The sequence below is a fragment of the Mytilus californianus genome, unplaced genomic scaffold (genome assembly GCF_021869535.1).
Source record: "Mytilus californianus isolate M0D057914Y unplaced genomic scaffold, xbMytCali1.0.p SCAF_12, whole genome shotgun sequence".
NCBI classification, from domain to species: Eukaryota; Metazoa; Mollusca; class Bivalvia; order Mytilida; family Mytilidae; genus Mytilus; species Mytilus californianus.
Genome location: NW_026262604.1, coordinates 14,086,789 through 14,109,733, shown reverse-complemented (window position 1 = coordinate 14,109,733; position 22,945 = coordinate 14,086,789). Strand labels below are relative to the sequence as shown.

The following is a 22,945-nucleotide window of genomic DNA, read 5'->3' as shown; positions in this document are numbered from 1 at the left end:
CGAAGTTTGAAAAATTCCTGAATAGACCGTTTGAATTCTATCAATCTTCTAAAACGAATTATCAAAAATCAGATTTTTAAATTACGTTGCTTATTTTGCATTGTATATTCATTTATGTTGTATACGACCTCTGACAATTAATTTCAGAATCTTTGCTTAAGTGGTTAAGTCGTCCGCAATTAAGTTTAACGTTAAAAATTTCTTAACAAGGCAAATAAACAGTAACATGAGTAATGAGGAAAACAAGTTGACCGTGACAGAAACTGGTCAGATGATCTATTCTTAATTCTAAATACCATCATCTGAATATGAATGTAGATTATCTTGGTCAAGGGTAGATATATATATGAAATATTCAGCTACCATATATGAAAATCGGGATTTTAAATTTTTTTATTTGGAAGATTCATAAAACTCAACTTCACCATATAAGTAAATATTTATGAAATTTAAACAGAAATATTCCTGTTAAAAAAACGGCGGAAGAAACCATGGGGACATTCAAAACTCATAAGTCGAAGTTTTACGGTATTGTCCCTTGTCTAGTATACCTCCAGCTTTGTGTGCCAGCTATTTATGAAATAAATACACTATTTTCACAGCTTATATATTGAGAGATTTAAGAACTTCGAACAAGTATTCAACGACCTAAAAATGGTTTAGTGTCAGAGTAATTTAGCAGAAACTGATAATGAAAGATTTTGTAATTTAACAGAATGCTGTTTCATATAATTATATATTCCGTTCTTGTGAGATTCAAACCTAAATTTATAAGTCCATGTTTTCAGGAGGAAGCATTAACTCCAACACACCTAATGCCCATACAAACATCACATCACATATTTTTTATGTGAAATTCTGAGCAAGAATGAATATATTTCACTTGAAATAAAATATTCCGAACAAAGTTTCTGTAAACCGTTATATGTATAGATAACACAATTAGAAGACGAGTACACTGAAGCCGAGCAAGGTCCGCTTGATGAGCACAACAAATACAATGGAACCTTTCTAAGAAGATTCTGTACGTATCGAGCAGCCAATGAAATAACAGCATAAAAAATGGAATGTTCCTCTGACGTATCCATAAAGTTAACTCAAACACGCCTCATGTATTATAAAAGGTGTGTGCTATGGCTCACAAGAAAGACTAATAAAACTTCAAATTCTTTACTTGATAAACAAACCTCCGGAGAGGGTGAAAAACTGAAAAATACAAAATAAGCAATTCTTACTAACAATAAGCATTACAAAAATTTAGCATGACAGTACACAATAAATTATCAATACTAAAAACACAATATTTAGTTTTAAATCATCTTTTTTCTTTTGTTAAATGAAGTGTTCAATATTCAACTTGTGTCATACAATGATTGTCATAATAGTCTAAGCAAATTCAAAGTTCATAATAGATGCAATCAAATAATTCGGTTACAGTAAAAAAACAGTAGCACATGTGCTTGTAGGTTTACAGTAGAAAATAGTCGCCTTTTTTCACGAATCGAAGTGAGTAATTTACAATAACAAAAAAAACGTAAATTAAATACTTTTCAAGAGAAAACATCTTAATCAAAGCAAAGGAAATACAAATCAGCACGCGGGATTTAAGAATTAATGTAAAAAAAAGTATGATAAACAACTCATGTAAAAAAGACCAAAAAGAATGTTTGTCTACTGTTTAAAAAGACTTAAAAATATAATACTGTCAGAAAAGGTTCATACATATATAAAGAAAAATATGCTACAAGTTAACTTACGCTTTGGTGTCGTGAAGTTACAAATTTCATGAGAAATTGTACAAAATTTTGCTTTAACAAATTTACCAAACGTGCCGGATATAAAAAAAAGTGTATATAACCAGTAGAAAAAAAAAACAAAGACGTGAACTCCGTTTCATTTCCGGAAACATGACACTCCCCTTCTGATTTTTAGAAAATCACCACAAAAAATACAAAATTTATGCTTATCTAGCAATATACATGTACTGAACAAGAAGATATATAAAGTTGCAAAAATAACTGACTGTCATTTTGGATCAGTAAGAACGAGAGGAATGAATTCAACAATTGGTCTAATGAATTAACTGGGTTTATTGTCTCTAATAGTTCGAATTTCCACTTTTCGGATTTTCCTGTCGGCACTGGGGAAAACTTTGGTTACTATTGCCATCGGCCACTGTGGTCTTGGTAACTCTCGGTCCCTCATGAGAACTATGTCTCCTATATTTAAGTCCTTTATCGGCAATACCCACTTTTTCCTTACTTGAAGTGTATGTAAATATTCTTTATTCCATTTTGACCAGAATTCATCTGCGAGTCCTTGAACCATCTTCCACTGACTACGTAGCATGTCCTTAGTTCCAAATTGTAGCATAGTTTGTTCATCCTGTCCTTTCTTGTGTGTTTAGAGCATAGACGGAGATAATACTTCCGGGTTATCCGGATCAGTAGAGACAGATACTAACGGCCTTGAATTCACAATAGCACTGACCTCTGCCATTAGAGTAACTAAAATTTCATGTGCAAGTCTATTTTTCTCACGAATGAGCATACAATCGAAAATCCTTCTGCTTAAACCTATCATCCTTTCCCAGGATCCACCAAAATGTGAAGCATGCGGAGGGTTGAATTTCCATATAGTTCCGTATTGTGATAGCCTTATATCAACAGGGCCCTTTTCAATGAATTCGGCTGTGATTCCTAAATCTTGTATTGCACCAACAAAATTGGTTCCCCTGTCTGATCGAAGAAGTTTAACAGATCCTCTGATAGCAATGAAACGACGATATGCATTGATAAAACTGGCGCTACTCATTTCTTCTATGACTTCAATATGTATCGCCCTAGAAACCAAACATGTGAATAATATTGCCCATCTTTTCTGATTGATTGATGCGCCTCTAGTTTTTCTATGGATGATTTGGTATGGTCCAAATGAATCAATCCCCATAAAAGTAAAGGGAGGTCCTGGAGTGAGTCTATCTTCCGGAAGGTCAGACATCTTTTGTACTTTAAACTGACCTCGCAATTTCTTACATGTGACGCATTGTCTGATGATTGTAGAAACAAACCTTTTACTGCCTATAACCATAAAGCCTCCTGAACGCAAGGCTCCTTCAGTCATGTGTCTGCCTTGATGACATGTCAATTCATGATAGTGACGCGTCAGTAACACAGCTAAATGATGTTTCTTTGGAATAATTATTGGCTGAAGATGTAGCTCAACAGTTTTTGCATGTCTTATACGTCCACCTACTCTAAGAATATTATGTTTGTCTAACACAGGTGAAAGCGATAAAAAATTTGACGTAGGAAGTAACTGACTATCAGAACTAATTGCATTGATATCATTTGAAAATGCCTCTGCTTGCACTGTTTTAAAGATAAATTGTTCCACTTCTTGTCGAGAAGGTGGACTCTGTTGATGTAGCTTTCTAATAAAGGCTTTAAGAAACTGAATAGCTCTCACTAGACTTTTCCAAGATGCAAGCCGGGAAAACCTGCTTGACAATCCTACTTCCTCATTAATGTCAATTTTGTTAGTCACTACAGACGGACGGACTTCTTTATCATCATTTGGGTTGCCAAGTGGATACATTTGTTTTCCAATATCTGAATCTTGACTCAAGAATGTTGGTCCCTGCAGATAGACTGAACTGGGTAAATCTACAGTATTGAGGCTTCTTGTTGCTACATCTGCTGGGTTCAGATCAGTTGAAATGTAGCTCTATTGGCTTGGAGAACTTGATGCTCTTATTCGGTTTACTCGGTTGCTCACATAAACATAGAATCTACGTGTTTCATTAGTTAGGTAACCTAAAACGACCTTACTGTCAGTATAGAAATGAAAACAAGTCGAGTCTAAGTTGAGTTGTTCTTTCAAAGTATCTGCAATCTCAACTGATAGGACAGCTGCACATAACTCTAAACGCGGTATTGTGTGGCCGTGTACTGGCGACACTTTAGCTTTTCCCATCAGAAAGGAGACTTCACTTTTATTCTCACCAAACAATTTCAAATAAGCCACAGATGCTATCGCGTCCTTTGACGCGTCACTGAATACATGAACCTCCAAATGTGTAGAGTTTAAAAATGATATATCTGAATATCTACGTGGTATTTGTAAGTTTTGAAGATGAACCAATGAGGATACCCAATTTACCCATCTTAAATTCATTTCAAATGATCAGGGAGATCTTCATCCCAATTTGCAGGTTCAGATTCAGACATCATCTCTCGGAGAATTAGTTTTCCATTCATTGTAATTGGAGACGCAAAACCAATAGGGTCAAATATGCTATTAATGACCGACAATGCACCTCTGCAAGTGTACGGCTTTTTCTCTGAAGACACTTTGAATGTAAATTGATCAACAGAAATGTCCCATGAAAGTCCTAGGCTGCGTTGTACAGGAGGAGTTTCAGATCCAAGGTCCAGGTCCTTGAGGTCAGAAGATAAGTTTTCCGATGGGAAGCTTTGAAGAACGGCTTTACTATTCGACACAATTTTATGGAGTCGTAATCCACCACCATCTTCAAGAGCCTTTTGAGAACGCTTCATAGGATCAACTGCGGACTCAACATCTGGGCATGATATCAACCCATCATCAACATAAAAGTTGTTATAAACAAAGTCTTGAATGTCATTATCTGCATTTTGCACTGCTCTCCTTAATCAATATGTGGCAACAGAGGGAGAAGGGCTATTCCCAAAAACATGTAAAGTCATTCTGTAATCAATAAGAGGGCGATGAATTTCATTGTTTTCGTGCCATACAAAACGCAAATAGTCTCTATGTGAATCTGTTACCTTAAAGTTGTAAAACATTTGTTCTACGTCTGCTGTCACTTCTACAGCCTCTTTACGGAATCTAAGTAAAACACCTAATAAATTGTTTGTTAAATCTGGTCCTTTTATTAAGACATCATTCAATGAAGTTCCGCTAAACTTAGCCGACGAATCAAAAACAATTCTCACTTTTTAGGTTTTTTGGGATGATATACACCAAAGAAGGGAAGATACCAACATTCATTTCCTATGGGTAGATTTGGTGCCTTCTCATCATGTTTGTTCACAAACATCTTATTCATCAATTCAGGTATGTGCTCTTTTTTGTTAGGGTTCATGCGAAGACTACGTTCCAACGAATTAACTCTCTGCACTGCTTGTACTCTATTATTAGGCAACACAGGTCTGTCTTGGCGAAATGGAAGAGGTGCAGTCCACCGATTATCTGACCCTTGTTTCACTTTAGAATCCATCAAATCTATAAATAATTTGTCCTCGATTGAAGGTCCAATAGTTTTATCGTAGGGTGTTCTCTCAAAGATAGATTCAGGTTTTACAGTAAACGCATTTGCACAAGGTTGAAAATGAGAGGTGCGTCCATCTGGCAAAATGAAAGTTTTGTTTACAGTTACAGTTTCAGTTCGATGAATCTGTCCGAGACAAGATTCTCCTACGATCACCCACCCTAATGGCAACTTTTGAGCATAGGGCAAGTTGTCACCTTCCAAGCGTTGATCAAGAACGTGATGGGCTTGAATCACATCTCTACCAATAAGTAATTCAATTTTGATATTCCGGTCAATAGGTGGTATGTGCGACACTATGTTGTTAAGATGAGCATGACTAGCTGCCACCTCTGGTGATGGTATCTCATCACGGTTGTTTGGTATGTCGTTGCATTCAATTAGTGATGGAATGTTTATAGAAGTACTATGATCTAACGCTTCAATCGTATAATGTCTTGCTACTCTACCCATTTTAGATACTTTGCCTGCGCATGATGATAATGTAAAATTGATATGTTCAGCATTCTCATTAAAGATATCGAAAAACTTAGATGTACCTAATGAATGAGTACTTTGGTCATCTATGATTGTATATACTTTCTCAGCCATGTGTGTTTTATTTTTTGGGTAAACATAAATTGGCAAAATCTTAGCACAAGACTTGCTACTACTCAACGGATTTCCACAAATCTTTGTACAAATAGCTGATACATGTGATGTGTTATCAAGCTCCCCTTCGTGAATCTTCTCACTTTCACAGTCATTTACAGATTGAGAGCCATTATATGTATCTATGTTTTGGTCTTGTTGATAAATATGCAAAGCTGTTGGATGTTTTGAACTTCGACAAATATTACAATGTATATTTTCCCTACAGCTTCTTTGCAAATGTTTCTTAAGACTGCAGCAACGAAACCAAAGCCTGTTTTTCTTTAACAAGTCCACACGTTCAATCATTGGCTTTTGACGGAAGGCTCTACATTCATTGAGATCGTGATTTGTGCCATGAATAGGACAAATATCTTTTCATCTGTTGTGGATACATCAGTTTTTCTAGTAGATACACGCAAATTAGATTGCACACTAGCAGGATTAGAAGGTTTATTCGTCTGAGGAGCGTACTGAAAACTAGGATCTGTACGCCATATTGCCATGTCGTAAGTAAAGTCAACAAAGAATGAGAATGGCGGGAACAACATGTTGTGCCTTTTCTTGTATTTTATAGCTTCTGTTGACCATTTTTCCTGTAAATTATGAGGAAGACGATTTACGATCTGATTAGCGCCAGTTGAAGAGTCATAATAAGCGAGAACTTGTAAATATTGTGGATTGTTTTTAACAAATTGGATTTCACATAATATGTCATATAATTCATACAGGCGTTCATAATCTTTGGCAGTATTGGTTAACTTCGGAAAGTAAGCAAGTTTGGTTTTCAAGCATTGCTCAATCAATTCTGGACTTCCATACCGAACATCCAAGCGGTTCAAAATTTTGTGTAAACCACAAACATGGTCACTAGCACTGGCAGCTTTGATACTTTCCGCTTGTCTTGCTGAATCTGGACCAAGCCATTTTATGAGAAGATCTAACTCTTCTGAAGGAGTCACACTTAGTTCTTTCATAACATCTTTAAATGTCTCTTTCCAAGATAGGAACTGAAAAGGGCTATCATTGTATTTGACAAGTCGTGATAAAACAATATCCTTCCGAGTCATCATCTTTGTGATCAAATTACACAGTTCAATTTGCGAATTATTGTTGTTAACATCAGGAGGCACATATGGTGTAGGTGCATTCGCAAATGCGCTAAGTTGTGCAGATTGCTGTTCTGGTGTATTCACTATTGCAATTGGTTTCGTAACTGGTATATATAGATTTTGAACGTATTCTTTTGTTCTTTCTTTTTGAACTTCAGATACAAAGTCTAAATCGTCATCCTCTCCTACCGTGGACTCATTTTCCAATATCCTAATCTCGGACTCTAACAACTCAGTGTCTTCCCTAATCTGCAGGATACTTAAGTCTGCCTCTAGGGCTGCCTTTTGTCTTATAAAATTAGCCTGCTTTGCACTGTATTTAACCTTCGTCTCTAATTGTGCTTTTTGATTAATATATCAGATTTACTTGATAAGTGACTGTGGTTTGAAACTGAACGACTCGGTTTTATCTGAGTGACGTCTATCTGTTCATGCTGTTTTAGTTCTAAGTAGGTTGCCATTGTCACAACTGGTCGAAGCTTCTTCACTGTTATGGCTCACAAGAAAGACTAATAAAACTTCAAATTCTTTACTTGATAAACAAACCTCCGGAGAGGGTGAAAAACTGAAAAATACAAAATAAGCAATTCTTACTAACAATAAGCATTACAAAAATTTAGCATGACAGTACACAATAAATTATCAATACTAAAAACACAATATTTGGTTTTAAATCATCTTTTTTCTTTTGTTAAATGAAGTGTTCAATATTCAACTTGTGCCATACAATGATTATCATAATAGTCTAAGCAAATTCAAAGTTCATAATAGATGCAATCAAATAATTCGGTTACATTAAAAAAACAGTAGCACATGTGCTTGTAGGTTTACAGTAGAAAATAGTCGCCTTTTTTCACGAATCGAAGTGAATAATTTACAATAACAAAGAAACGCAAATTAAATACTTTTCAAGAGAAAACATCTTAATCAAAGCAAAGGAAATACAAATCAGCACGCGGGATTTAAGAATTAATGTAAAAAAAAGTATGATAAACAATTCATGTAAAAAAGACCAAAAAGAATGTTTGTCAACTGTTTAGAAAGACTTAAAAATATTATACTTGTCAGAAAAGGTTTATACATATATAAAGAAAAATATGCTACAAGTTAACTTACGCTTTGGTGTCGTGAAGTTACAAATTTCATGAGAAATTGTACAAAAGTTTGCTTTAACAAATTTACCAAACGTGCCGGATATAAAAATAAGTGTATATAACCAGTAAATAAAAAAACAAAGACGTGAACTCCGTTTCATTTCCGGAAACATGACAGTGTGCTCAACTTTCTTAACTTTTGAATTAAGGCATGTTTGAATTCAACATTGTTCAATGTTATCAAACATAGAATCATGTTTAAGATTCTGTTATTTTTACATTTCTGACGCTTAATTTGCAGATTATTATATTAAACATTCAAAAATTGATCAAGTGAATCATAAACCAAGAATGATTGCATATCAGTCCGTAGAGACTTAGAATAGAATATTCCGGAAAAGTTTCTGTAAACCAATATACGTATAGCTAAGCCAATCAGATGACGAATAATTGAATCCGAGCAAGGTCCGCTTGATAAGCACGACACATAAAATGGAACCTTCCTCTGAAGCTTCTTATACGTATAGAACAACCAATGAAATAACAGCATCACAAATGGAATGTTCCTCTAACGTATCCGCTGTATCCACAAAGTTTACTGTTTAACTCAACCAATCAAATGTTGTACATAGTACGTGGAGTAAAATGGAATATTCCCAGGACTTATTTGACGTATAACTCAATCTCTGAAGTGAGTGAAATAGGGGGGGCTGTTAAAATCAACATGAACCGCTTTAAAAAGGAGGACAATATAAAAACAGACAATGGAACATAGGGTGGTGTGTCAGGTGTGTAACATAACTCTCAATGGTAGGGAGAGCAAAACGTAATTGCTCCCTTTAAGCACAACATTTTAAAGCGCAAGAAATCAACAGCCTTATATATCTGTTCATTTACTAACAAATCTTTAAATTCAGTAAATCCCACTATATACAGAGATACCTATATCATGTATATATCATGATTGATTGTTATTTGTTTAATGTCTAGTGGAAAATATTTCATTATTGAAGACGTACAAAAATTATCAATAAATCAAATAGGTAGGTATTGTAAGGTAGGGTACACTGGGATAAAGAATTTGTTTCCTTGTGAATTGTAGAGCGAAAACCTTTTTTTCAACGACGAGAGATTATTATTGACAAAAATCAGTTTTTGCTTTGAAAAATATACGTAAAAACTGTACAAATATTTCGTAAAAGGGTGGACAAGAACATTTTAAAGTTGAAGGCTAGAAGTTACTGAAAACATTAATAAAAAGGACATTTTTAAGATCCAACAGTAAAGGCTCGTCAAGTTTTTCGGCATAAAAAGGGAAGAAAGGGATGAATGTCAGACTTCTATTCTAAAGTAAAAAAAATATAATTAGTCTGCATTTAATTTGTTTTAATAATTAGTCAAATGAAATGCCTTTGCCAATAAGACGTTTAACAATTTAGCACAAGGTTATTTGTATATTCAAACACGCCTACCCTGTTATGATGACTCATTACAGCGATATTTCACTTGACTCATATATTTTGTTTTCTAGTAAATGAAATTTGAATATTAATTTAATTTAGCTGTAAATTATAAAAATAATAGAATTTGAAGCGAGATGATATACTCTTTGTTTCTGTATTATATATTTAAAAGACGAAACAGGCGACCCAAACACGCTTGAATAATAAAAGGTGTACCTGACTTTCTGAACATGATAAGGTTATAACCAATTTTAAGTATTTTTTTTAATGCTGTTGCCGGGACAGAGATACGAGTAAATGCTTTAAACAGAGCAATCTCTTTCATTTATGAATAAACTTATTTCAATGTAATTTTATGTATGCATTTTTAAGATCCAAAATGATATGACCTACCAAAATCAGTTGTTTGTTACGAATTATATTTAATTAATTTAAAGACGATTTAATTTTTTTCTGAATTCCGTCAGACAAATACAGTAACTATTTAGGGATAAGTAAGCAAATTAACATACTCACACATTGTTTAACTACATAAAGATGTACCGTAGCACATTGCACGATATAAAATGGTCCAGGTTTGCATGCCTGCATGAATTATAAATAGCCAAGTAGGATAATTAAACATTTCGCCTAGATTTGTCTTGTGAAAATGCCTAGTAAATGATCTTGTTCTCTAGAATCTTACTCAATGTATTAATACATAGGAAACGGCAGAATTTTTTAACTACACAAGTTGAGGGGGTTTTCTTTAGTAGTAAAAGTGCACTCGAAAGTAGTAAGGTACACTCGAATCTCGAAGTTACATTTTGTTCTGATTTATATCTATAAATATCATTCTTCAGTACTTCAATGCTTTGCATAAAAATTATGCATAAAGTCGAAACCTAGTACACCTGGCAAAATACCACTATTTGATTCAATCAATACATTGATCGAGTCATCGGGTCAGACAAAAAAAAATACTCATTTTAACTGTATCGCACTATATGGATACTTAGATACGTATACGTATTCAAATATTTCAGTTCTGCAACATCTCTATAAGGAATGATGTGCGTATCCAATGATTAAAAACATAATTTTGGATGAACTTAATTCAAGATCTTTTTATAGTAATCATTCTACTGTTCATTTATACTTCCTTAAGTGAATGGATTGTAAGTTGGATCTTAAATTTTGCCTGTGGATTATTGGGTACATCACGGGGTAAATAAACAGAAAATTATCCTACGGGGCCTCCGCTTTATTATTCCCATGAACGGACAGTTATTTTGACTTTCTCTATAGCATAATGTTGAAAATAAACAAGGAACAATGGTGTACAAATTTAAATAATAAAGAAATGAAGGACCCCATCCAGATCCTCAAATATGTGTAATTTGACATAAAAATGTTATATTACGTTCATTACAATGAAACATGTTAAAGCTAAAACAAATGTATTTAGATATAGGCATGATAGGTGAAACTCTTAAGGAACGTGTATACAAGTAAATATAATTTTAGTTCATTCTAACGAAAATTTTAATTAGAAAAATGAATGAACAAGTTGATAACGTATATGAACTACCGATGGAAGACCTGAATGCATCAAACCACGAATATAGTATCCCAACTAATGCGTGGAAGGATAAACTTACTGACCTATATAAAGCAATTAGGACAAGAGATAAATTATTTGTGGTCATGACAGTAATGCAGTTGATTTGTATATCAGTGGCAGTTGCATTCATTGTTCTGCATTTCAAAGGTAAGGATGTTTCAATCTATAACTTATTTTCAATTTATAGGAACACATGTATTGTTTCAAAGTTAAAAATTTATAAACTAGTTGGCGTACAATGAAACAGGGCAGATGAAATAACAATATATAGAAAGACAGTCGTATTGCTGACAGGCTGATACATTCAAATACAGAAAAAAAACAAAAAGTAAAAAAGTTGAACTGTTTTCACTTTAATACAAATGAAAAGGAACCTTAATACAAAAGATTTTTTTTATCTTAGCAATAGTTCTAAATGTATCGATTTTTGTCGTAAAGTTTTCACTGAAATTGATATAAATCATCCACTATCATGTACACCGTCAAACCCATATCATATGATGGACAGGCTCTAGGTAATTTATAATTATAACCAAATCAAAGATAATTCATGTTAACATAGATTGGTGACTACAGGGCTAGTAATACTTTCGGAGAAAAAACTTTCACCAGGATGTTGCTAGTGAGTTGAGAAAAAATGACACAAGGTATCGGAAACCAAATTCAAATATAGAGGCAAACAAGATCTACACAAACAAAATTACTTCTAAATTTTGGGTTGTACAAAGGTTTGAAAAACCATTGACTTCGCAAAAATACTTAAGACATTCTTAAAGGGAGTTTCAATACATTATTTAACTTGAGACATGCAATTTTCCTATCGATGAAATATCAATTATATACCTGAAGATGGCGATGTGGAGTTTTCGACAACTATAAATCAAACCAATGTCATAAAAATCAAACGGCTGGTCAGCATAAACTCTTTACAAATATTATATACACGTATATTTTCGTAAATTGATTAATTCGTATAGCCTGCTTAGTAGACCGACGTTGCATTTTAACCTGCTACCTCATAACGCAACTTTCAACATGAAACATACAACTTCTCAATCCTATAAAAGTAATTACCATTTTTTCAGAATGAACAGGACGTCGTGAATGATTTATGCAGATAATATACAATATATAATTTGAATTGTTTTTACCTGTAATAAATGTTTTACATCTACTATGATGTATTTCACATTCAATGAAAAGCACAAAACTAAGGGGGAAATATCAAGGACTTCAAGAAATCAATGTATGAAGATGATTCGAACAAAGTTGTTGACAAACAGAATTTGATATACATAAATGACATATGAAATACGAGAAACCTAGACGGAACATGTTCATCATTAAAGAAGGACTTATTGTGTCTAAAAGATAAGACAAAATGAACGCCAAAGTCCAAATAACTATATAGAAAACTGAAAGGTTTAGTAATATGTTCTCTAAAACCAGGACATTGTTAAGTGCTTCACATCTCAACCCTATGGCACTACCCGATATTGTTTATGTCTATCTAGACATTTATTTTCTAGCCATTATCTGTTTTGTCAACTACTGATATCACGATACATTGTTTCTTTGACTGTAGGGTTGTCGATAGGGTCGAGCTAGTCGAGCATGTACAGAGTTTCAAGTGGCCTAGTCATTGTTGTTTAGATAATGCATGATCGACTCTATTTGTCAACATCAGTTAATGTTCAAGTGATCTGTCTGCGTTTGTGTAATGTTTGTGTAATATCGGCACGATTCCGGTAAAGTGTTAGGGAAAAATTGTTGATCTTTACTAACGGTGCACATCCAAGTCTTTCGTCGCCGGACGTTATCGGTCACATTTTCTCGATCGTTTAGCGTTTCTGACTGATAAAGGGTGATGACCAATGGCCAATAAAGTGTTTTGAAAAGATTGCTGTTGAACCTTTTATCCAAATACGTTGTACCATGTTTCTTGAGACAAATTCATCAGACGTTTGTACTGGAAGCGTAGACAAGAAAGGAAACATATCAAAGATTGTAAAACAACCTGCTGTAAATGGGGTACTTAAAGGACTAGTAGCTTTCAGAGCTGAGGTACCAGGGAAATTTAAACTGTATGGTCGTCAACGTAACGTACGTATAGTTCAGTGGCGGCTTTAAGTAGCTATTAGGAGTTCGTTCAACAAAATTCAACGGCGTTGAATTCTGTTGAACATTCAATAGCGTTAAACACGGTTCAACAGCGTTCAACACACTATGAAAGGTTTAACATACAGCAGCAGTCAGCACCGTACACTACTATGGAGTATTAAACAACGTTCAACACATTGTAATGCAAGGTAGTGTGCAACATGATACCGTTCAACACTGTTCAACGCTATGAAGTGCTATCAGAGCTCAACACTGTTCAGCACGATGGGGCTTTGATCAGCATAACATGACATAGATACAAAGACGTTTCTGCAAACAAATGACCATAAGCAGCGGGAAGCGCTAGCAGAGGTTATTTATGAGACCACGCAAGACATCCAAGCAAACATCGTCTAGAAAATTATTATTCGAGACCTCTCTTAAGTCTGCAAAATTTATGGTCGAGGCACAAAATTTAGCGCCTACAAATTAAAAATTGAAGACATTCTAGCCATACTACCAGATCTCATGCCAGCTAAATCCTTGCCTGATTAGTTTGCTTATCAATTTTCTTTGGAAGAAGCTATTTACATATTGTTTGAAATACGGGCCAAGCAGTATCGACAACTCAGTATACAGTAAACGCCGACTGCTCATCCGGATTGCATAATAACTTTTATGGTATCTTCACTTGGTACACACTCTTTACCTTCGATGGAGACGAGGTGTTTGTATACGGATAGCGATTCAGGAAAACACAGGGAAATTATGATAAAACGACATGATACACACGAGCCTTATGGCGATACCTTCAATTACACTGGTGCCATGTATAAAGGAAGCTATGTTCTTTTTAAAAACAGTAACGGTTACAAGTGGATAGAAACCGTATCCACATCAACAATGTATAATCTAGACGATAATGACCGTGGTTTACAAATATATGTGTATCGCCGATATAACCCAGCTGTATGACTGATGAGATTTGCGAAAATAACCTTCAATGCTAGGAACACTAGCCATCATCATGCTATGAAAATACCAGGGGTACATCCGAGATCATGGGTCTACACGGTATATCTGCTTGGCGGACTGTAAGTCCCTGAGGGTATCAACAGCCCAGTCAATGTGCATCTGGTCCAGTACAATTGACCATGTTGACACCGTTAATGTTATAACTACCACTGGGTCAATAACTCTGCTCGTGGACTATTAATCCTCGAAGGTATCACCAGTCCAGTAGCCAGTTTGTCGTTGCTGGCATGAACATACAACAGTTTCTGAAAATATTTTATATTGAGGAATATATCTCTCTCATGAAAAGCTTTGGCTATACTTTTTGTTCTTTTAAATTTATCAGCTCTTCATTTTTCAATAAGGTTTGGATTTTCAAAAAGTTTGTCAAAATGTGCAACCGGTGCAGTTAAATGGATATCGTTAATGTTGTTAAAACACAAATTATAAATCGAAGAATTAAGATGCATTTTTTTTGTTGGGTTAAATCCCTTTCCTTGCATTTATTTGTTTACAAAAACCTTTTGAAAATTCATGTTGCTCGCTAGAGGAAAATTCTTTTTTTTTTATTGAAACAAATTTATTTTTTCGATGGAAAGGGTCCGGAAAAAATAGACAAATTGATAGAATTTGCCTTTACTGGCTTATTCATTATTATGTGATGTTCTAATTGAGAGTAACATCAACTTATCGTGTGAAAGAATCATGAAACATTTCATTGTAAATTTTCAATACAACCATCATATTTAGTTTTGTCGATATCTTACTGTGCCTGTTGTCCAGGGCTGAACCCTAGCTGGTATAATGGAGCTTTTACGTGTATGTGTTTTTTTTAACTTCTCTTTCTCTAGCTATACTTAAGAAACGGGTCAATTATATTGCACACTAGGTTCATGCATTACAATAATAACATGACCCTGTACCTCTTCGAATTAAGAGTTTTGTATGACAAAATCATTCTCAATTATTGCCACTCCAATAAATAAACCCGAAGAGAATCAAGATATTGATTTAGTTAAACATGAGTTTGAACGCATATCGCGTTTATGGTATGAAGAGTTTCGAGGTGGGGAAGTGTAAGGGTGCTTTTCGTAGCAAGTAAATATATGATAGTCTTCCATTGGCTTCACTTATTAAAAAACTTTTATATCAGTTGGTCATCAGTGTCATGGGTTTAGGGTTCAAAACCCGGCTTGTGCGAAGGTACTGTTTAAAGACAAGTACCACTAGTATAATATTATTTGGATAAGAAATTTCATATTAATGAAAAGAATTAAACAACTTATCAACAAATCAAATTTGTATTCGCCATATAGATTGTTTTCACTACAGATAATGCTTCAAAATAAGTTAAGGTAAGATCCTGAAATTATACGTGTATGTGTTTTTTTAACTTCTCTTTCTCTAGCTATACTTAAGCAACGGATCAACTATATTGCACACTAGGTTCATGCATTACAATAATAACATGACCCTGTACCTCTTCGAATTAAGAGTTGTGTATGACCCCTTTGTATCTTCCGCCGGTGTTTATCAACACTATCCTTTTTGACATTTATTTCGGTTTGAAATAAGGGAACTGATACATGTACATAAAAACTTCCGAAGTAAAGATGTACATGTACTAATTTGTTCTATATTTTTCATAAAACTTGCATTCTTTATAACAGGTCAGCCTGAAGTCTTGTTGACCACTGCAGTATATTATCATGTGTCTATGCTAATACAGAAGAAAAAAAAAAAAAAAAACAATGATATATATTTGACAGAGGAGATATTAATTGTTGTCTCAATGTTCGAATGTCGTAAAATATTGGTACCAATGGGGTGTCGGACTAGTGATATCTTTTTATAACGATGGGTTGCCAGGCTAGTGATGTCTTGGAACAATGGAAATATAAGACTAGTGGGGCGTCAGAATAATGGGATGAAGAAAAATCTACTGTCTGAAACAAAACTACACAAAACATTCAGACGAGCAATTAAACGTCCTTTGTTAGTACTTTTAAAAGGAAACATTGGCTGAATATGTTAATTCCGTCCTTGAAAAATCGGCTTTGGTATACCTAACACATATTTTCATGAAAGATGAATCATACATTTTAGCAATGGCGATATCGGTAGGCATCTTATGAATATAATAATAATCACATAATAAATATTTAACCTGACATAACAACAATATCGTTAGATGTAAAATTTAATGATAAACAGTAACGATTAAGTAATAATTACGAAGCCCGAATCAAATTGTATTTCTTCAAAACTTTAAAACTATGATGGTTATTTGTTCATTTATTGACATGTAATACGTCATTATTGCTATTAGAAATTCATAGGAAGCTAGTAATACAACATTTAGTGATTCATAAAATATTGAGTGTTAAATGTAAATGGCTTCCTATAATAAAACAAATACAGAATAATAACAGTTCGGACGTGAAGACGAGCATAAATAAGCAGTTATTAGAATGTGTCATGAGGTTATTCTTTCATTTTGGCACTAACAGTGTCATTTTAATCTGCTGGCTTAGTTTTGACTGTAACTTATTTCATGCTAGGTAAGTCAAAGTAAACAGGGTTTTAATGTGTGTGCAGTTTCCTTCATATTCTCAAAGATGAAACAATACTAATTTGGGCGACACTAAGCAACTACTATGCCAACAAAAGACTCGAAGTATCGATCTAAGAGTACAAGTTTAAGTGACTGAAGCTATTTCAAAGCATATAATAACTGATACATCAAGTACATGATTGGTGATATCCCAAAGTAAGTGTTTTGATGTTTTGAAGATTTTGTCGGATTCGTGTAAAAATATTTTGCGTAAATATGTTCAGTTTCGCACAAATTTAAGAACTCAGTTATTTTAGTTGAGATTTGAACTCTATTAGAAGTCAGTTTAAATAATCTATCGAGAATATTATAGAAAAAAAAAAGAGTATGATTTTCTTTTATCGTTACAAATATACTTCCTACATCCCATGACCTGGTCGAGGAAGTTTATTGTAGTTTACAGTTCATGTGTTTATTGGTTATCTTTGTCTGTCAACATTTTGTATTTAACTTAAGTTTTGTATCTATCTTATATGATTTACGTCTTTTACTACAGTACACATAAATATAAACTTAAAAACTGTAAAAAAAAACAATAAGGCTATAATATGACGTGAAGCATAGTTCTGATATTGTAAAAATTTGTAATGTATGTAAATTTGAGTTCATTAATGAAGCTTTTTTCTTAGACGATTTCAACAAATGTATATAGTTTTTTTCTAAAATTACTTCATTGTTTAAAGAAAACATTTTTTTCAAATGTTTAAGATTTGTCATTCTTATGACAAACTCTACAAAGCTATACGATATTTTAACTTAAATTACATATTATGTGGTGATACATGTAATACCGAAATATACATTTTGAACTTCTAATCGCAATTTGTGGGAGACCAAAGAAAGAGAAAGGGGGAACAAGGAAGACCAGGAGAATCAGGTACAAAATACTTATCCGCAAATTTAGATTTCGTGTGAAGTTCATTGTTCGTTTACTCACAAATTTTAATTCTAGGCGTTGTTGTTATCCTTTTAGAGATTGATTTTTATCTAGATAGTTTTGTTGTAGTGTGTAGTACCTGTGTTTATAGGTTATCTTTATCTGTCTGTCAAAAAAGTGTATTTGATTTCAATTATGTTTCAATTTTATATGTTTTACGTCTATATATTACAGAACACTTAAGTATATACTTAAAAATTTGTAAATAAATTCCGTCTATATTAAGACATAAATTTTAGCTTATTTCTGACAATGTGAACATTGATAATGTATACAGCTTTTCTCTTGGACGATTTCAACAAATGTATAAAGTTTTTCTAAAATTACTTCATTGATTAAAGAAAACAATTTTTCCAATTCATCAGTTTTCATTCTTTTGACAAAATGTTCGAAGCTACAGGAATACTTTAACTTAAATAACACATTATATGATGATAATTTGAAAAAATAAAATGCCTTAGGTAAAAATGAACAATTCCGAATACCATGATCGTATTAATTGATTTTGTGGTGTTAAATTTACACATTCTGAAACCAAAATAGATGAAAAGTTAATTTAATATTTGACTTTTGACAATCATGTTTAATATTCTTTGGAAATTGAGACAATATTCAGTGTAATTAAAATCAAATAATTTATATAATAGTGTAAAAAATTCGATTTTTTTTTAAGATTATAACTTATGTTTCAGTAATTAAGTTGATTTTTAATTATAAGTGTTTATGATTTGGTTTCAAAATTACTACATCTCACTTCTTAATATGCTATTTGAATTAAAAAAAATATATCAGATAAAACTGCAATGGTTGATTAGAAGAGAATGATTAACGTAAGAATTTATCATCAATTAAGCAAGATATTACGGTAATGATGTTTAAAGAGCCGGATAATGTAGATGCGGTCATAAAATATTGATCCTTTGAATAAACTTATTCTGAAAGGTTATCAATGTAAAACAGTTACTGATGTAGACCTTTACATTGTGTTTGTTGGTACTATAATTGATATTGTTTATAAGAAATGAAAAAATAATTTCATATTTAGGCTGTACAGTTATGAACACTCATGGTCCTACATGCATGCTGTCGATATTTATATTTTAGCATTACCAAACCTTAAATTGTCTACTTTTGGCATGTATTTTGTTATTGTTCTTTTAGACATAACAAAGTATATCCTTCTTTGACTATGAACATTAACTATCTTGGTTTTTCATATTTCATCTATAACAAATCTTGAATAAATAAAAAGATACTTTTGATTTTGGGTTTAAATTTTCATAGTTCGTAAAAAAATATATATATATGTGATCTATGCCTAAGGAATTCTGATCTAGTTGTATTGGTTAAATTTTTCATATCAAATTTTAGGAGAACATGGACAAAAGGGACAACAGGGAAGACTGGGAGAATCAGGTACAAAATAGTTTTCTGCAATTTTAGATTTCGAGTCAAACTCATTGTTCGTTACACCCCCCTTCCCCCCTCCCCCCTTCGGAATATAGTCCTCAGAGAATTAACTGATTTTATAGAATTTTATAAATATGTATCAAGTTATGCTTTATCCAAATATTATGATTTTTCCCTGCTTGATTCAACTTGTAAACAATATGTTTCATAAATGTCAACCATATATGTCTGTAAACCGTTGGAGAGACGATTTATACTTGTAAAGAACACACGAAGGAGTAGCTTCCTCATCAGCAGAAACCCTCTTACAACGAAATCATAATAAGTCCTTAAGTATAATATCAACCGATAATTAGATACTTACTCGGAAGGTGTCACAGGAATATTTTTTTTCTTGCAGGAAAAAAATGGACTTGTTCGGATGGATGGGAACAGTTTATGGGCAGTTGCTATTACTTTCAATTCGGATCATGAGAAACATGGAGTGCAGCAAACGTAAGTTTTATGGTGCTGCAAATCAAATAAATATATCATAGCATGGGCCAAACATTCGAAGTGTAATATCAAAACAAACATTTTGAAAGACCAAAGAGAATTTATAGTCTACCACATCTCTTGTAAGGATATGGATAAACTACCTTACTCCTACTTTATCAATAAATCGTTTGTCGAATCATCATCGTGATTTAAAACGTCGACTTTAAAACATATTTTGTTCTCAAAAGTCGCCTCTTGAATAATTTTGTTTATGTCATTACTCGAATATTTATTATCACATGTCACCAATTGAAATGTTTATTTCCAAACACAGCAATTGAGAGTTTAATTTTCAACGAGCTTCTCGAAAGATTAAATAAAATCACAGTTGAAAAACAACGACAAATATAACTTCTATTTTCTTTATAAATCTTTGAATGTCTACGTGTGCTAGTATCGTGAAAACGTCGAATAAGGGCTGTTCCATTATAAGATTGAAAATGAATGTTTGTTTTACCGACCAATAACAGCACTGCAAAAATCCCTGTACTTAAGAAAGTGGTCACCTTTGTTATTTAATAAAAAGCCCTAACTGAAAGAAAATAAAAAATAAAATTCATGTTTAATCCAACACAAATGTGAATGTCAGCGATTGAATTGTTAAGACATCGATTCAAAATAACGTATGCATTAAACATATCCACTGAAGTATTACAGACGATAATTTTCATATTGTGCAGTTTTGATTTTAGTATTAGATGTGAAGGATATGCTAATAAAAAGGGGAGAATAAGTATCAGATGTGAAGGATATGCTAATAAAAAGGGGAGAATAAGTATTAGATGTGAAGGATATGCTAATAAAAAGGGGAGATCAAACACCAATTAGAGAAAGACAGAAAAACATAACTCTCCAAATAACTAATCAGAAAAAAACCAAAGATTATGAAACATGAACATCATCAGTATCTTAGGTAAACTAATGTGGTCCGGAGGGTTTCTGCCTCACTAGCAAGCAGCTTTGGGAAACAACTATCGGAATCGGAGATGTCACAGCAAAGGACAAAAATCGAGATTGCATGTGTCTACAAGTAGAAAAATCCGTGGTAATCGATCGGTGATAAAGAAATGTCACGACGGTCAACTAATCAACGTTCCCTCCGTAAGATGATTGCAACTTTACCATTAAGATCTATTTGCTCAATATATACTTCGTTTTGTTTTTATTTAGGGTCCTCAATGCTCTTCAACTTTGTACTGTATTTGGCATTTTTATTCTTGATTCGAGCGTCTATGATGAGTCTTTTTTAGACAACGTCCGTCTGGCGTACAAACTTAAAATCCTGGTTACTATGATGAGTTTATTATGTATAAGTTATTACGATTTGTATAAAAAGGATCATTCCTATGAATGCATGTTCAATTTATTTTATGCATTTATGTACATTGAAAAATGTCACTTTTGTTTTCTTGATAATTCTCATGTCGTTTTAAAATTTGAAAAATCATTTATCAACTTTGAAAACATAAACACATACATTTCACTAATTTGTATACATCAGATGTTTGAATAGAGATGACTGTTGACAACTGTTGCATCCTATCCATATATTAGAAGCTTTCCTACTAAACAGGATTATTTGAATGCAGGTCTACATATAAAACCAGAAAATTTAGCCATATAGATCATTCTGTAGTAGCAACTCAACTTGTTAATCTGCTTGCAGCGTTAAGGACTGCATGCTCAATTATATTCAAAGATTTAATTGAGGTAATATCATTGACAATGATTTGTCAGAAAAAATCGAGGAGAACCAAAGATCAGTCTTAGGTTTTAGATCTGTAAATTGCATGGTTGAATTCATTTCCTTTCATTAATTTTTTTCATCAAAACTATTTAAAACAATCTTATTTTTAAACAAAAATTAGACATAGATAGACCACTCATTCTCTTATCTTTTTCGATGGAAGGAGTTCGAAATAACTAGGAATTAATAACGAGTTTAACGTGCTTCTTTTATTTTTGATTTGATGTGCTAACTGAAAGTAAAATTATCTTATCGTGAAAGAGAATATTTTTTTTGAATCAAACACATGTATGAAGCTTATGTATTAATCTTGTCGTTTTTAATTTTCATATAACCTAAAGATTTCAATTTTAAAATACATCGTGTTCATCAATGTGCATTTATACATTTTGTTTTTGCTTAGAGTGTATGTAGCGATGTTTCCTCTGACTGAGTATATACTTAATCGCACTTCATTAGTTTTGCTAGCGGAATACCTCTTAATCTCTGTTGGTGTAGCAATCACTTTTTGTACCAGGTGTCCCGGGTTGATACCTGACCGGTATAGGGGAATTTTGAAGACATATAATGCTATGTTATTACGCTGGGTACTCAAACAGATTAATCTGAAGAGAATAAAGAGATTGGTTTAGTTAAGAATGGGTTTGAAAGCGGATATCGATTTGTTTGGTATAAAGACTCTTCAGATGGGTTAAAGTAGGGGTGCTTTCACTTACTGAGTAGATGTACGATCGCTTTCTATTAGTTGTGATTGTGAAGTTCTTATTTTGCAGTTTGTAGACCAATGATATTCAGTGCCATTGGTCTTGGGTTCGACCCCGACTGGTAAAGAGTTATTTTTAAAAGACTTCGAATTTGAGACATATAAGACAATAAATAAGACAAAATACTTCAATTGCTATCTAATTATTCTTTGAAATATAAAATTGCACTAGAATTTAGCAAAAAAGAGTATTGTTAGTTTGATACGTCATATTGTTTGGTTTGGTTTTATTTTAGTTCAGATCTGATGATTAATGCCCTTTCTAAATTATTTTTACGTTTTGATCTCACATTGTGTTGATTCACCACCATCACAGGTTCAAGAGGGAGGATACCGCTCGGAAACATGATAAAACCCGGTAAATTCATTATGCCAAAGCCATTCCTACAAATTTATTGTTCGTTCATTGTTATAAGATTAATCAGGCAGTTGGTTTTATTTTTCCTTTTAAGTTGTTTCATATTGTTAGTTGTCTCATTGGCAGTCATACATATATATTTTGGTATCTATATATACTTAAAAACTAACTAAGTAAATATCGCATTTTCAAATAGTAAATTCAAAAACAATATTTCGTGTATAAGACATCTGGACAGATGTAAAATATCTG

General features: G+C 33.0%; 2 protein-coding genes and 1 long non-coding RNA gene across 3 annotated transcripts in view; 2 read left to right on the top strand and 1 right to left on the bottom strand.

Moving 5' to 3' along the window:
- Positions 1-22,945, top strand: part of LOC127721418 (perlucin-like protein) — a 67,432-nt gene that overhangs the window by 11,121 nt on the left and 33,366 nt on the right. The gene's annotated exons all lie outside the window — the stretch shown is intronic.
- LOC127721417 (uncharacterized) lies at positions 1,155-8,318 on the bottom strand. The gene is made up of 2 exons (XM_052228139.1): positions 8,170-8,318; positions 1,155-7,618 (listed from the first exon to the last, which is right to left on the bottom strand). Exon 2 carries the CDS (start codon positions 6,248-6,250, stop codon positions 4,973-4,975), a length of 1,278 nt encoding a protein of 425 aa, XP_052084099.1. The 5' UTR covers positions 6,251-7,618; positions 8,170-8,318; the 3' UTR covers positions 1,155-4,972.
- LOC127721421 (uncharacterized) lies at positions 11,192-19,759 on the top strand. Its single transcript, XR_007991247.1, has 3 exons — positions 11,192-11,360; positions 19,250-19,294; positions 19,689-19,759. It is a non-coding gene; the product is annotated as an uncharacterized LOC127721421 (long non-coding RNA).